This window comes from Empidonax traillii, unplaced genomic scaffold (genome assembly GCF_003031625.1).
Source record: "Empidonax traillii isolate 1590-97213 ecotype Southwest subspecies unplaced genomic scaffold, ASM303162v1 scaffold1041:size265471, whole genome shotgun sequence".
Classification (NCBI taxonomy): Eukaryota; Metazoa; Chordata; class Aves; order Passeriformes; family Tyrannidae; genus Empidonax; species Empidonax traillii.
The window spans coordinates 38,711-52,411 of record NW_020956234.1 but is presented as its reverse complement, the minus strand read 5'-3'; the positions used below and the strand labels follow the sequence as shown (position 1 = coordinate 52,411).

Genomic DNA, 13,701 nt, shown 5'->3' with positions numbered 1-13,701 from the left:
TGTAGATGTGTCAGAGCTCTAGACTAGAGAAGCACCTGACTGAGTCTTTCTAATCTGTCCCAGTTAAGGCAGCTAAGTGGTACCAGTTTTAGACTTCATCTTTGCATATGCATTCATGGACTTTGATCAGGTTCTGTGGATCACCTATAGCTTGCAATATAGACATGGTGGAATTGTCCCTTAAATGTACAGCCATTATTTTCCATTAGCATCAGGTAACATCAGCTCACAAAGTTTTAAATGCATTTCATTCTCCCTTTCATCTTTTCCAGATATTTTTTTTTTAGTAAAATCTATAGATTCATCTTTGGTTTTGTCTATTCTTCAGATATAATTAATCTTTAAATTATTTACAACTGATAATCTTGCTACCTAGTGAGGAATCACAGTATCCTTTTTCATATTCTACTTAATCTGATTTTTTCTATTTACTGGTTTACAGACCAGCCCCGCCCCATGCTGGGGTTGAAAATAGTTTTTTCCAGGTGGATTTCCATAACAAAGCCAATCAAAAGTTTTGGTAACGCCTCCGTCAATTACATTTTTAAGAAAATGGAAGAGAAGGGTTGTTGCGTTGAAAGAAATTAGAAGCCATTTTGGCAAGAGACACAGGTCCCAAGTGGGGTCAGGCCTCCCTTCTCCCCTGGCCCTGGGTCGGGGGCAGGTGTGGCACTGAAGGCCCCCTTCTCTCTTGTAACAGAGTAGAGAACAAAAAATACTTTAGAGAAGAACCTGGACGAGACATGCTGCAAAAGGAATTCCGGCAGAGAGATAATGCAGCCTCCAAGGTCAAAGCTGGCAGCCAGAGGAGGGAGAGAAGAGAAGACTGAAGGGGAGAGGGGCTCCTATTCCCCTCTTTCCCTCCTTCTCTCCCTTCAGTAGGGAAGAGACTGAAAACTAAAAATGCCGAATTCAGCTCTGGGGGCAGGGGCGTGAGGTAAAAGGTTGTGAACTCCTGGCCCTTTGCATATCATGGGGCACAGGGACCTATGGCGCAGTCAGGTGACTGGACACTCAGAGACACAACAGTAGCCAAGGACTCAGCAAGAAGATCCCAGATTATCGTGCCCATAGACTGTGAGGATATAAAAGTCCAGGGATTCCTTTGTTTAGAGTCCATCCTTGGAGGCACCAGCTAGAGCTGTTTCTGTGTTACCGCACCATGAATAAATTGTTTTATGAAACGAGTCATCTGAGACTGCTCTGGGAAACCTTGGCTCTAGCCGGTAAGGAAACCGAGCCTGACTGTGTGAGTGTAGGGTGTGTAGGTGCCCCAGTTTAAATGAGACACAAGTGTTTTGCTGAGGATGAGTTATGAGAAAAGACCCAAACTCCTCCCTCTAAGCAATTATACATCTGAAATTAAGAGGCTCCGATTGAAGGAAAACAAATTATGGAAAAGGAAAAATAACAGTCCTTTATTAAAGGTATGTGTGTATTGGCAGAAACAATGGAAAAAAGAAAAAAAGTGAAACAACCAAACAATACTCCTATATGCACAGATAATCCCCTTCAAATCAAACCAATAAACAATCAAAGGAAAAAAGTAAACAGTTCTGTTTGTGCCCTTTGGTGCAATTCTAACCACAGTTAACAGGGGGCGCCGTTGGATCACTAGAGATGCAGAGCTTGTACTGTCCTGTGCCAGTCACCAGGTGGCACTGTTGAATCACTGGAGATGCAGAACCTGCAGTTCTTTATGCTGATCAGCAGGGGACGCTGTGGAATCACTGGTCGTTGCCACATAGGGTAACACCCTCCAGGGTATGTTGGAGAAACCAAAAAAAATGGGTTTCCCTCCCCTTTCCCACACACTGGAAACAACAACAAAAAGAAAGTCCTCCCCAATGGAAAAAAAACAAACCAGACTCACTCTGTTCAGCTGGTCGAAATCGTGCACCACAATCCTCTCTCTCCCCCTGATGTGCACAAGGACCCTCGCCAGGGAAAAAAAACAAATGGGAACGGGGAAGAGGAAAAACCTCCAGAAAAACAGCTCCTCTCTGATGAAAAATCCAAGCAGGGTCCATAGCTGACAAGCAGGTTGAGAACAACAGGAACCACCGAGCTTCCACTCTGACCTTGTTCCAGCCTCCACAGCCAGCCCAAAAAACTCCTCCCCCCTGTTTCCCAGGAGACGAGAGAAAAAGTAAAGAGGAGCCCCTCATCTCCCCCATTTCCTAGGAGACTAAGTTCTGAGCAATTAACCAGCAAGCCACTTCTTTTGTGTCTCTTAAGTGCTCACTTAATAGCTCTGCACGCAGTGGGCAGGGGAAAGGGGAAAATTCCTACTTAGTTTCTAGGAGCCAGTAAAACCATGACAGTAGGGAGTCAAGTGGGAAACCCGTCAGCTCACTGGAGCTGCCCACTGCGAAGGGGTTTCAGTCCTAGCAGTGAAAGTCTCTGGTGGTGGGAGTGTGACTGCCAGAGAGTGTCATGAATGGACAGACAGGGAAGTTTCCTTAACACTCACCCCCCAGACTCCAACCTCGGGGCCCCACAGGTCAGGATCAGGTCTCCTGCTGGCCACCACCCACCCTTCCTGACCTGACTTGGGCAGGTGGGAAGGCAGTGGGGCCAGACCAGATCGTTCAGCACAGGGTCTACCTGCCACCACCTGGGAAAGGTAGGCCAGGGAGTGGAGGAGGTCGGGCAGCGGAGCCAGGCCTGTGCACGGCACATTGTCTGACTAAACTCCCCCCTCCCCAGAACCGTGTTCTTTCAGACCATTATTCTTTGAACTGTTCCCCAAAAGCACATTCGGAGAGCGGCAGAGGTCGCAGCCCGGGGAGCTGAGGTGGTGATAAGGGGTGATCAAAATATAAAGTGATGACAAAAGATTGTAGCCTTAGTTGCTTACTAGAGTTAATTTTTAGATAGGATACTGTTAATTTAGAATAGGGTCTTGCTTGCTTATGCTAACTTACAGACAGGATATGGTTAACTTTATAATGAGGATTCTAGCAGGAACAAAAACCTTGGAGTTTTGATAAGGAGCTTTGAAGGAGACCTTGAAGGTTGATAAAGAGGGGCTCTGACCAGTGCCAGCTCAGCAGTTCTTTGCAAAGGTGAAGAGTTCAGAGCTGAGGAAGACTTCTTACTACATCCAAAAGACACTCAAAGAACACCCCCAAGGGGTGTTTCAAGGCGGAGTTATAGGAGTGGTGTATGTTAATGATTTCCCCTCACACTTTTCAGGAATTTGCTGAAACAGCTAATGCATATGTAAACAACTAATACATATGTAACACAACTAATGCATATGTAACATTGTATCGCATAAAAGAAGCTGAACAAAGGCAATGGGTGTGCATGCTAGGTGGAGCTATCCCCCACGCACCTGGCGCTGTAAATAAACATACCTGCTTCAATACTCTTTGTGAGTTTGGAGGTTTGCTTCCTCAAGTCAGTGGCGGGGCAAGGCTTGGAGCTGCAGTGAGGGGGGGTGGATAGTTGTGAGGTATTTCAGAAGTTGGACCTTGGTCAGTCTCGGTGGTGCCAGCTGGTCCCACAGATGCAAATTCACAGCTGTAGTGGGTTTCTGTGGCTAGGTTTTGGTAGCAGGGGGGCTACAGTGGTGGCTTCTCTGAGAAGCTGCTAGAAGCTGTCCCTGAGCCCAGCCGGCTCCAGAATGTGCTTCCTGCCACTGGCCGAGGCCGAGCCAATTAGAAGTGATAGTAACACCTCCGTGATAACATATTTAAGAACAGAAGGTTGTTGTGCAGATGAAAAATTCCAGCCAGGGAGGAGTGGAGTGACATGTGAACAACAATGTAGACACCAAGGTCAGTGCAGAAGGAGGGGGAGGAGGTGCTCCAGGCACCAGAGCTGAGGCCCCTGAAGCCTGTGGTGAAGACCATGGTGGAGCAGGCTGTCCCCCATGGAGGGCACCCCCCATGGGGTGCAGAGACCCACCTGCAGCCCATGGTGAAGCCCATGCTGGAGCAGGTGGATATCTGAAGGAGGCTGTTGATGCCAAAAAACCTCAGAATGTGAACTGCTCAGAGACTTTTTTATCTTTGAGTAGCAAGGTATTTATTTATTCAACATTGGGACCAAGTCAGCTCGCGCTGGACAAACTTGCTCAAAGGCACCAATGCAAAAACAGGGTAATTTATACAGTCTAAATCTGTGCTTACATATACATATTCATATTATTACAACATCTAATCATGCATATTGATTATAGGCAGAGTCTAGGCAGAGTCTGGGCAGAGCTTGGGACAGTGCTTTCCAGATTCTTCTCTTGGTGGTGGTCATTCAGGCCTTTGGCCTTAATTCAGGGGTCTATTTCTCTTCTTCCTCGCTTTGACCTCCCTACCTCCCCATTGTTGATGTCCCAGTTACTGAAGCTTGCAAAAATCCTTGGCTCTAAGCCCTTTTCTCCTATTCAGATGTCTACCTTGTCTTAATTTATGGCCTCTAGCTTGACTGTATAGCATTTCTAGTATTCTTCTTAGGTTTAGGTCCAGTAAGCAGAACAGAATGAGTTTGGGATGTTTCCTTAGCAGCACAGGCAGAGCAGGTGTTGGGGCTTCTCAATACCTCAGTTAACTCTTTTAGGCCTTGCTCTCGTTTCACTGTGACCCTGTGGGAGGCCCATGCTGCAGGGTCCTGCCGGGTACCTGCAGCCCATGGAGAAAGGAGCCCATGCTGGAGCAGGTTTTTCCCAGGTAGGACTTGTGGCCCCTGTGGGGGACCCATGCCAGTACAGCTCATTTGTTAAGGACTGCACTTCATGGAGGAGTGACCCATGGGACAGCAGTTTCATAAAAAACTGTTGCCTGTGGGATGAACTCACACCAGAATGGTCTGTGAAGGACTGTCTCCCGTGGGAGGGACCCCACAGGAACCAGGGGAAGGACTCCTCTCCCCGACAGCAGGCAGAAACAACAACTGACCGTAACCCCCATTCCCTGTCCCCCTGCACCACTGGGGGGGGGGGGGGGGGAGAAGGTAGAGTTTGGAAGGAAAGAGGGGTGGGGGGAAGGTGTTTTTAAAATTATTTCATTTCTCACTCTTTGATGCTGTTACTATCCCCACTTTGAGTCTGTTTTGCCCATGAAGGTAATCATTAAGTGACCTCTCCCAGCTCTTAACTCATGAATCCTTCACTGTTTTTTTTCTCTCTGTCCAGTTGCATAGAGGAATGAGAAAGTGGCTTTAGTGGGTACCTGTCCAGGGTCAACCCACTACAATGGTGTAAGACCTGAGGCCAGTTCAGCTGAGAAGTTGTTAATCTGCTTTTACTTCTTTGTACCTTTTTTACCTCTGCTGTGGAGACAGTCTGAAAGAGTTGGGGTTGTTCAGTCTGGAGAAGAGAAGGCTCCAGGGTGACCTCAGAGCACCTTCCAGTACCTTAAGAGAGATGGAGAGGGACTTATGAGAAGGGCAAAGGGGAATGGCTTCAAACTGACAGAGGGCAGGTTTAGATTAGATATTAGGAAGAAATTCTTGACTGTGAGGGTGGTGAGGCCCTGGCACAGGTTGCCCAGAGAAACTGTGGCTGTTCCATCCCTGCAAGTGTTCAAAGCCAGGTTGGAAGGGGGTCTGAGCAACTTGGTCTAGTGGAAAGTGTCCCTGCCCATGGCAGGGAGTGGGAACTAGATGATCTTGAAGGTCCCTTCCAATCCAAACCTTTCTGTGGTTCTGTGATTTTACACAGAGGAAAAGGAAGCAAAATGGTTATTTATGCCTTTTAGGGGTGTGATGAACATTTAAAAACCCCTTCTTGCCCCCCAAGTTGGGTAATTACATGTTGCACGTTGGTGTCCTCGGGAGGATCCTGCTGGCACACCAGGGACTGCTTTCCTTTGGAAGGTCGTGGCAGCTCCTTTAAAAATAATTAGACCTTAGAAATGTTATTGAAAGGTATCTGAAGCTGTTGAGACCCCCTGCAGTTTGCAGTGAGTTGGAAATATATCTGAGAACAAGGCAGGAACTCTGGGAACTCTGGCAGGAACTCTGGGAAGACTAAAGCTGGAGAAAACATACCCTCTTGTAGCAAGCCAAGTGGGAGAACAAGAAGAGAAAGGCCTGAGGAATATCTGGATGACCTTGTATTGTTTTTTCTAAGCCATGATTTACTGCCCAGAAATGAGCTAAGCTCTCCAGTTTGCAATTCACCATGCGGGGGTGTGAAAAAGGGGTAACTTGAAACTCCAAGGTCTGTGTGTGTGTATGTGTGAGAGGCCGGCCTGTGAGAGTGATTGATGTGTGACTTGCAGCTGTGTTCTGCCCTTGATTTGCTTAACCACTCCCAGCTGAAAGTGAATGAGATAAAAACCCTGGATCATGAGCAATAAAGTGATTTCTGTCCAGCAAGCCAAAAGTCCGTGAATCATTATGTCACACCCTCTAAGGCAAGAGAGCATTGGTGATGCATGTGGAAGTTCTGCTCTTAATGCAGCTTTCCAAAGGTTATCCTTCTACAGACCAGCCAGGCTCCTCATCTTGACACTACAGTGGATATATTAACAACTGGGGTATGGCAGCTGGTTGTATAGATCCTTCTGCTGCAATAGGTGTCATGTAATCTGTCAGCCTTCAATCTACATAAAGATTTGGTAGCATTAAATTTTTCACTTAGTACTAATGAGAAGTCAAACAGGCTTTCAAGGGTGCCATTGCAAAGGCAAAGTAAATTGGGTTGCTCCTGCCTCCTGTGGGCTCTGAAGTTGTTTTGAGGGGCATGAATCTTTCCCCTCTGCGTTGCTAGGATGCCCACACCTGATGTCCAGTGACAGCGTCTAAATGTCAGCAGTGGCTGTTTGGTGTTAGTCATTCTGAAAAGGTGGGTTGAGTTGGGTTGTGTGGTGGGTTGACCTTTGCTGGACGCCAGGTCCCCACCCAGCCACTCTATCACTCCCCTTCCCAGCAGGACAGGGGAGAGAGCAAGGTGGAAAAAAAAACAACTTGTGGGTTGGGATAAGGCAGTTTATTTAAAGCAAAAAAGTAAAGCAAAGCTTGTGTGTGCAGAAGCGAAATATAGAAGGGTTTATTCTCTGCTTCCCATGAGCAACGATGGTCGGCCACTCCCAAGAAGCAGGGCTTCAGTACGCATGACGGTTTCTCAGCAGGCAGCCATTGGAGACAATGAATGCCTACCTTCCTGCTCCTTGCCTCAACTTTTTATATCTGAGATGACATCATATGGTATGGAATATCCCTTTGGTCAGTTTGGGTCAGCTGGCCTACTTGAGTCCCCTCCCAGGATCTTGCCCCCAAGTGAGGAAGGAATGTTACAGTGCTGATGCTGTGCTCAGCAGTAGCCAAAACACCGGTGTGTTATCAACACTCTTCTAGCTACCAATGCAAAGCACATCATTGTGAGGGCTACTGTGGGAAAATGAACTCCAGCTCAGATAGACCCAATACAGGTCATTCTTGCCTCCTGTGGTGTCTGAAGTTGTTTTCAGGGGCGTGAATCTTTCCCCTCTGCGTTGCTGGGATGACCACACCTGATGTCCAGTGATGGCATCTAAATGTCAGCAGTGGCTGTTTGGTGTTAGTCATTCTGAAAAGGCTTCTAGAGGAAAGCACATGTAGGAAAATTCAAAGATTAAATAAAGCAAAGAAGAAAGAAATAAGAGTGGGTTTAAAGATTAGAGCATTTCCAACTGGATAGGGCTGTTTCTTTAGGTAATGGACAAAGGTATTATGTTTGGGCTGCGTGTTTGCAACCTTTGCTGACATAAAAAGGAAATCTGCTGCTTTTAAATATTGTGTTATCTGAAAGTCATATCCTACTCCAGGGAGATTTTATTTTCACTTTTTAAGGGAAGAGGAATTTGATCCTCAAACTAAAGTACAGAGCATGTCTGCATTTAAAGCAAAAATGTTTGTTTCTTTCCCAGCATAAATATGTATGTTTGGCAGCTCAAAACCTTTTTTTTCAGGTGGCATAAGGACATATTCAAAATGTGGATGGATATAACTTTCCTCAGTGCCAGTTCAGTGTATACCTCTCCAACAAGAGGAGCATCAGTGTTAGTGCTTTGCAGGGAAGGAGAGTGCTTGCTCTTTGACTATGGAGAGGGAACTCAAACACAATTCATGAAGAGCCATCTCAAAGCAGGTTTGTGCTGTTGAAAGGTATTGTGATGAGGGAAGGGGAAAAGTTTCATGAGATGTAAAAATACTTTGTCCTTGTGCTTGTGGTATTTTGTAGCAGGGAGAATGCCAAAACTGAAACCAGTACACCGCTAGAAGCTCAACAAAACAATATTTATTACAAAGAAGTAGCCAACAAAACGAGAAGCTGAGAGACAGGAAAGAGAAGGGAAACAAGCCCCCAAGACAACCCCCTACTCACTCAGGTGTTACTTATGAAGTTGTCTTACTGACCCCAAAATGCTTAGAATTACCCATAGCAGAAACTGCATCCCCGGAGCATCAGCAGGCTCATAAGATGGCAGGTGCCCCTGCAAAGGCAATGTTGTCCTCCATGTGAAGCTTGAAATTCTGCTCCCAGCAAGAGCTATCTGCTCTTTATACAATTAACCTATGACGTCTACCTGGGTGGGTGTGGCCAGCACTGCCCAGACAGAGGCCTTCGGTCCCTCCCCCAGTTATGTAAGTGGTACCCCTTCTGCATATGCATGTGTACATTGGAATTTCCCTGTGCATGCATGCTACACCTTGGGGGGTTTTCTTAAATGAGTCTGGGGGCTTACTTCATCATCCTCCACTTTCTCCTTCAAATTTCCTTGGAGGGCTGTTGGCCAATAGCCAGCTCCCAATTAATTTCAGTTTATACAAGATACTTCCTTCAAGGATGAAGTTCTTGTTTATAAGTGCTTGTTTTCATATAACTTGGCAGGAAAAGAACAGACTCTCACAGGTGGTTGGGCCAAAACACAGGCCAAAACTAGCAGTGTCTAATTAAGCATGAATACATATTTGAATACTTACTAAACATGCATGAGCATCTGAAGGTGCTGCATGTGGGTGGCAGTTGCCAAACCTGCTGTGCAGTAATCCTTGATTGTCCTTTGGTAAAGAATTGCATTCTAGAACAAAATTTTCCTGAATTAATTTCTTGGGCTTTTAAATTTCAAATGTGGACCACAGACCAGCCTTAAACTGGCACAGTTTGTATTTGTCTGAAGACCACTCTAGACAATACCTGCTGTGAGTCTTCCTGTCAGTAAATATCGTGCTTTTCTTTTCAGGTAGGGTTGTGTGTATTTGTGGTAACTTACATTTTGGCAAATAAAGTAGAAACCAGACTCACCTTCAGTCATGTTTTTGCAGTCTACAGTGGCATGAGCAGACTTCTGACTCTCAAGTTATAAAAATGGAAAGAGGGAATTACCAGTTATAAACAGGAAACCAACCTTCTACTCCTCCAAAATCTGAAGCTATCAGAGTATTCAATGACCAAGTGAATAGATAATTTTTTACTAAATTTACTGATTTTTAATTAATTGGTCTTAAAGAGATCCTGTCCTTCCTATTGCTCGGTCCTAACAGATGCTGGAGAAATTGCATTACCATGTGGAAGTGGGAACTCAGGTAGCAGAGGAGACTGAGGCAACCTGATTAAAGTACTGATACCCTGGAGTTTTGATTTTTTAATTTTGTAGATTTTAGAAGTAGTTATATAGTAAATGTAGATTTAAAAGTAGCAGCACATTATCCCTTACCCTTTAACACACCAACCACACATAGCAAACCCTGTTACCCATTCCCATATCAATTCCCCTCAATTCCATTAACCTTTTTAGTCTCATTTTCAAGGCAGAATTGTAGAAAGCACCCTAAAATCTGGACAAGAAGATATAGCCATAGACTCAACAACCTTCAGGCCTAGAGCTCTGGAAGGCCTCCAAGAACAGTACGTGCTCTGAGGAAGATGAAGATGAAGAAGAGGGGGTCCTAAACGCCCCCAGACTCAATTCCTGAGAGGCGTGTCGGGGGGCAGAACCTGGGCGGTGGTCGGACGGGGATTGGGTGAAAATCACTATAAAAACTGTAAACACCTGTATTCGGGGGCATGCAGTGGTGGCATTCCTGGAAGCCTGGGGGCTCATTAAAACCTTTTGTATCCCTATCTTACCTCCTACATAATTTGGCCTGGAGCCTTTTTTTTCCTCCACAGCCTTTTAGGCAACAGTACACATGTCTAATGAGAGAAATTTCTGGGCGTTTTTAATCTAGTAAGGGCAAGGCCCAGTGCCTGGGAGCTAGAGTGAGACAAACTCAGACATGAAACAAAGCCCAAGTATTTGAAGTGCAATTTTTCATCCATCAGGAATTGTGGGGTTCTTGCCTTTTAAAAAATTTGGAAATCAAAACGGAATGCTTTTTTTATTATTTTTTTAATTGTGTTCATTTCATGTGCTAGATTCAAAGCAAGGATCAACATAAATTCCACATTATGTTTCTCATTAGTCTACAGTTTCCATGTAGTATATGAAAGTATAACTACTCCCCAGCACTTCTTTGTGTTTTAATATGGCAGATATTACCGGTCAGTTCCATTCCATCCTTGTAGCATGTTTTCCTTAGAAGGAACTAAAACTTCTGTCTCAGCAGACTTTTCTTGATGAATCAAGCCAAAATAAACCCTGTGTGGAAACTTATCGCTCTTATGGAAAAAAAATACTTCATGGTTTGGGATTTATTTCTTAAACACTGGTTTTATTTTTATTTCCTACTTCTTACCAAAAAGTGATTACTTCTGAGTTGTTATGGTGTTTATTTTCCTGTCTTATTTTCTAGTTTGTTTTTCTTTTCCTGTTGTTCTAATAAATTGGCAGAATTACCAAGATTTTCATAACTTGTCTTCATGGCAACCACTTTTTGGATTTTCCTGGCCTGCTGCGTACACTTAACCTCCAAAGTAACCCTGACCCAAACAAACCACCTGTTGAAATTTATAGACCATTAGGACAGTGAAACTTCATATGGAGGAGCATGGAACTCTCCCACTCACAACTTTTTTTCCCTACACTGTCCATGAACTGGTAACTACACAGAACCAATGCCCTGCAGAAGAATTTAGACTTTTCTTGGACAGAGATGAAGTACCTCCACAGGGACAAGACAGAATACTCTGCCTGGATCCATGATCTGCCTAAATGCATGTGTTCAAGCTGAGTAGCAAGTCCAGTTTTCAGCAAATATAACAAAACTGGGTTCACAGGCAGGTGAAATCTTTTTATGGTCACCTTTCTAGGGTTTCTAGCAAATTAGAGCTGCTGTCTCTCTCCATAATCCATTTTAATTCAATTTCCCATTCTGTATTAAAGACATTTTAATACTTCATACCCATGCAGCAGTTTGAATTGGTGTGTAAAACTAGTGCTAATTAATATTGCAGACCATTCTCAGACTGGGAAGAGCAAACAAATTCAAATGTTACAGTTTAAAAAACACACTGTGGCTTTCAGGAAAATGTATGGTCAGTGTATTTGTATGACTTTATTGACTTTAGTATGAAGAATATAGCTTTTCTTCAAATACACTTCCTGTTAACATTACACGCTCTTTATTTGCATGATGAATGTGAAATATCAATTGCTTTTTATATTGAGGTTGTATTTTTTTGGTGAGACAGCTCTACATCCTCATGAGGGGAAGCGGAGGGGCAAGTACTGATCTCTTCAATCTCATGACCAGTGATGGGACTCGAGGACACAGCATGAAGCTGAGTCCGAGGAGGTTTAGGGAAGTGGTCACAGCACCAAGCTTGCCTGAGTTCAAGAAGCATTTGGGCAAGGCTCTCAGGCACATGGTGTGATTCTTGGGGTGTCCTGTGCAGGGCCAGGAGTTGGACTTGATGATCCTGATGGGTCCCTTCCGACTCAGCATATTCTATGATTCTATGATAGTGATTTTTTTTTTTTTTAAATCTGACAATCATCATAATACTTATGGGCTCTTTTCCCTTTATTTACCAGGAGTTCAACCAGGTCCTTTATATGGCAAACTGAAGAATGAAACTGCAAGTGTGCTAGAAAATGGAGTAACAATTTCTCCTTCTGACATCTTAGAAGACCTTATTCCTGGAAAAAATTGCATTTTTGGGGATTGTTCAGGGGTGGTTGGAGATGTGGCCATGAAGCTTTGCAGTGAAGCAGGTGTACTGATACATGAAGCTGCATTGGATGATACCCAAGAGGAAAAGGTCAGAGAGCATGGTCATAGCACTCAAAAAATGGCATTGGATTTTGCAAAATTGTGTCAAGAAACTGGTTTTGACTCACCTCAGTCAGCGGTATAAACCAGCTGCTCAAAGAGGTGAGGGAGATATGGACATCATCGAACTGAAGAGATAGACAGAGTTTGTGTTAGATGATCAAGAAGTAACACTAGCTGAAGATTTTATGACAATAAATATTCCAATGAAAAAGTGAAAATAGTAGCATTAGCAAGCTCAGAATGAAGACATAGAGTAAGATGGTGGTGGATAGCACTTAAAAATAACTGTAGGGTTTCTGGTATCCAAATTAGTTCTTATCTGTGGCACACAGTGAATGGTTGCAAACTGCAGAGAGTACCAGGTAGAGTTAGAATTGCTTTTGTAGAGCAAGAAAAAAGGATACTCAAACATCTGGAACTTGGAATAAATTCATAAGTGATAGTTTCAGACACCTGGCCTCCCCAGAAATGGAATGTGTACCTGGCGCAAGCCTTCACAGCCCAGGGGTTTTCCTTGGACCACAGATTCCTAGAGCAGAGCACTGGAACATTTGGCTTAATACAGTCCTCAGGAAGGTTTGTGTTCTGCACCAGTTTCAGATATTTTGCCTGTTAAAAGCTTTTGAAACACATCTATTTCAAACAGTATTTTGTAACCATTATCTGCTTTCTATGTAAGAGGACTATGACACTGAAATTATTAATTTAGAACTGAGATGTTGCTGTGCTCAAGTTGAGGAGCTCTTCTAATTCTCCCTTTGCATATGAAGTCTTCTCATAAATAAATATAGTTTAAGCTCCCTGTCAAAAGTGAATTGTTCTTGATTCATTTAAAGCTCTGAAGCATGAGCCCTAAGTTTGCATACCCATTCCTTGCATCAGTAAAGTTTTGGAAGTATGCTCTAGAAGTCTTTAGGCAGATGACAAGTAGTCTTTCCTAAAGTGCCACTCCAAGTGCATTTTCAAAGACAAATTATACTGATAAAACCATATTTGTGTTTGTAGAAATACCCCTATGGGAGGAATTTCACTTATGTATGGTTCAGTCTGTTTCTGCAATGACTTTATTCTTTCAGTTAAGGGACATTATCTCATTTTCATCCCACCTCAAACTAGAAGTTGGAGTTTCCCAAATTTTATCTCAATTTGCTGGTCAAAAGTAAAATCAGTGTTTTTGAAAAATCTACCCATAATATGTTTCCCCTAGGATAGATTACTGAAAACTGAAATACTTCATAGCTTTCTAATAAACACTGGCAGGTTGAAGTACAGCTGCTAGAGTTTATGCTTGTCCTTTTGTTGCTGTCATTAAGCAACAGTCTTCAAAGAAAAAGAAAAGGAGTGTGATTTCCTAGTGTTTGGCTAAATGGATTGAGTTGAATTCAATGTCTTATCCTCACCCTTCAAATGGATGTTGTCTCACCTGTGGTTACAGTAACTCCAAACTGAATTATACCAATGTTAATATTTCATGCTTCAAATATGCTTCAAATGTAGAGGAAGTCCTTGATTTCTTTTAAAAAAATTTGGGAAGAGTTGCAAACTTGAAGAACG

General features: G+C 43.7%; 1 protein-coding gene across 1 annotated transcript; it reads left to right on the top strand.

Moving 5' to 3' along the window:
• The first annotated feature begins 7,920 nt into the window (after positions 1–7,920).
• Positions 7,921–12,362, top strand: ELAC1 (elaC ribonuclease Z 1). Its single transcript, XM_027904319.1, is given in 5 exon segments — positions 7,921–8,081; positions 10,764–10,942; positions 10,945–11,078; positions 11,768–12,189; positions 12,191–12,362. Coding segments are annotated over 5 exon segments (1,068 nt in total).
• The last annotated feature ends 1,339 nt before the right edge of the window (positions 12,363–13,701 follow it).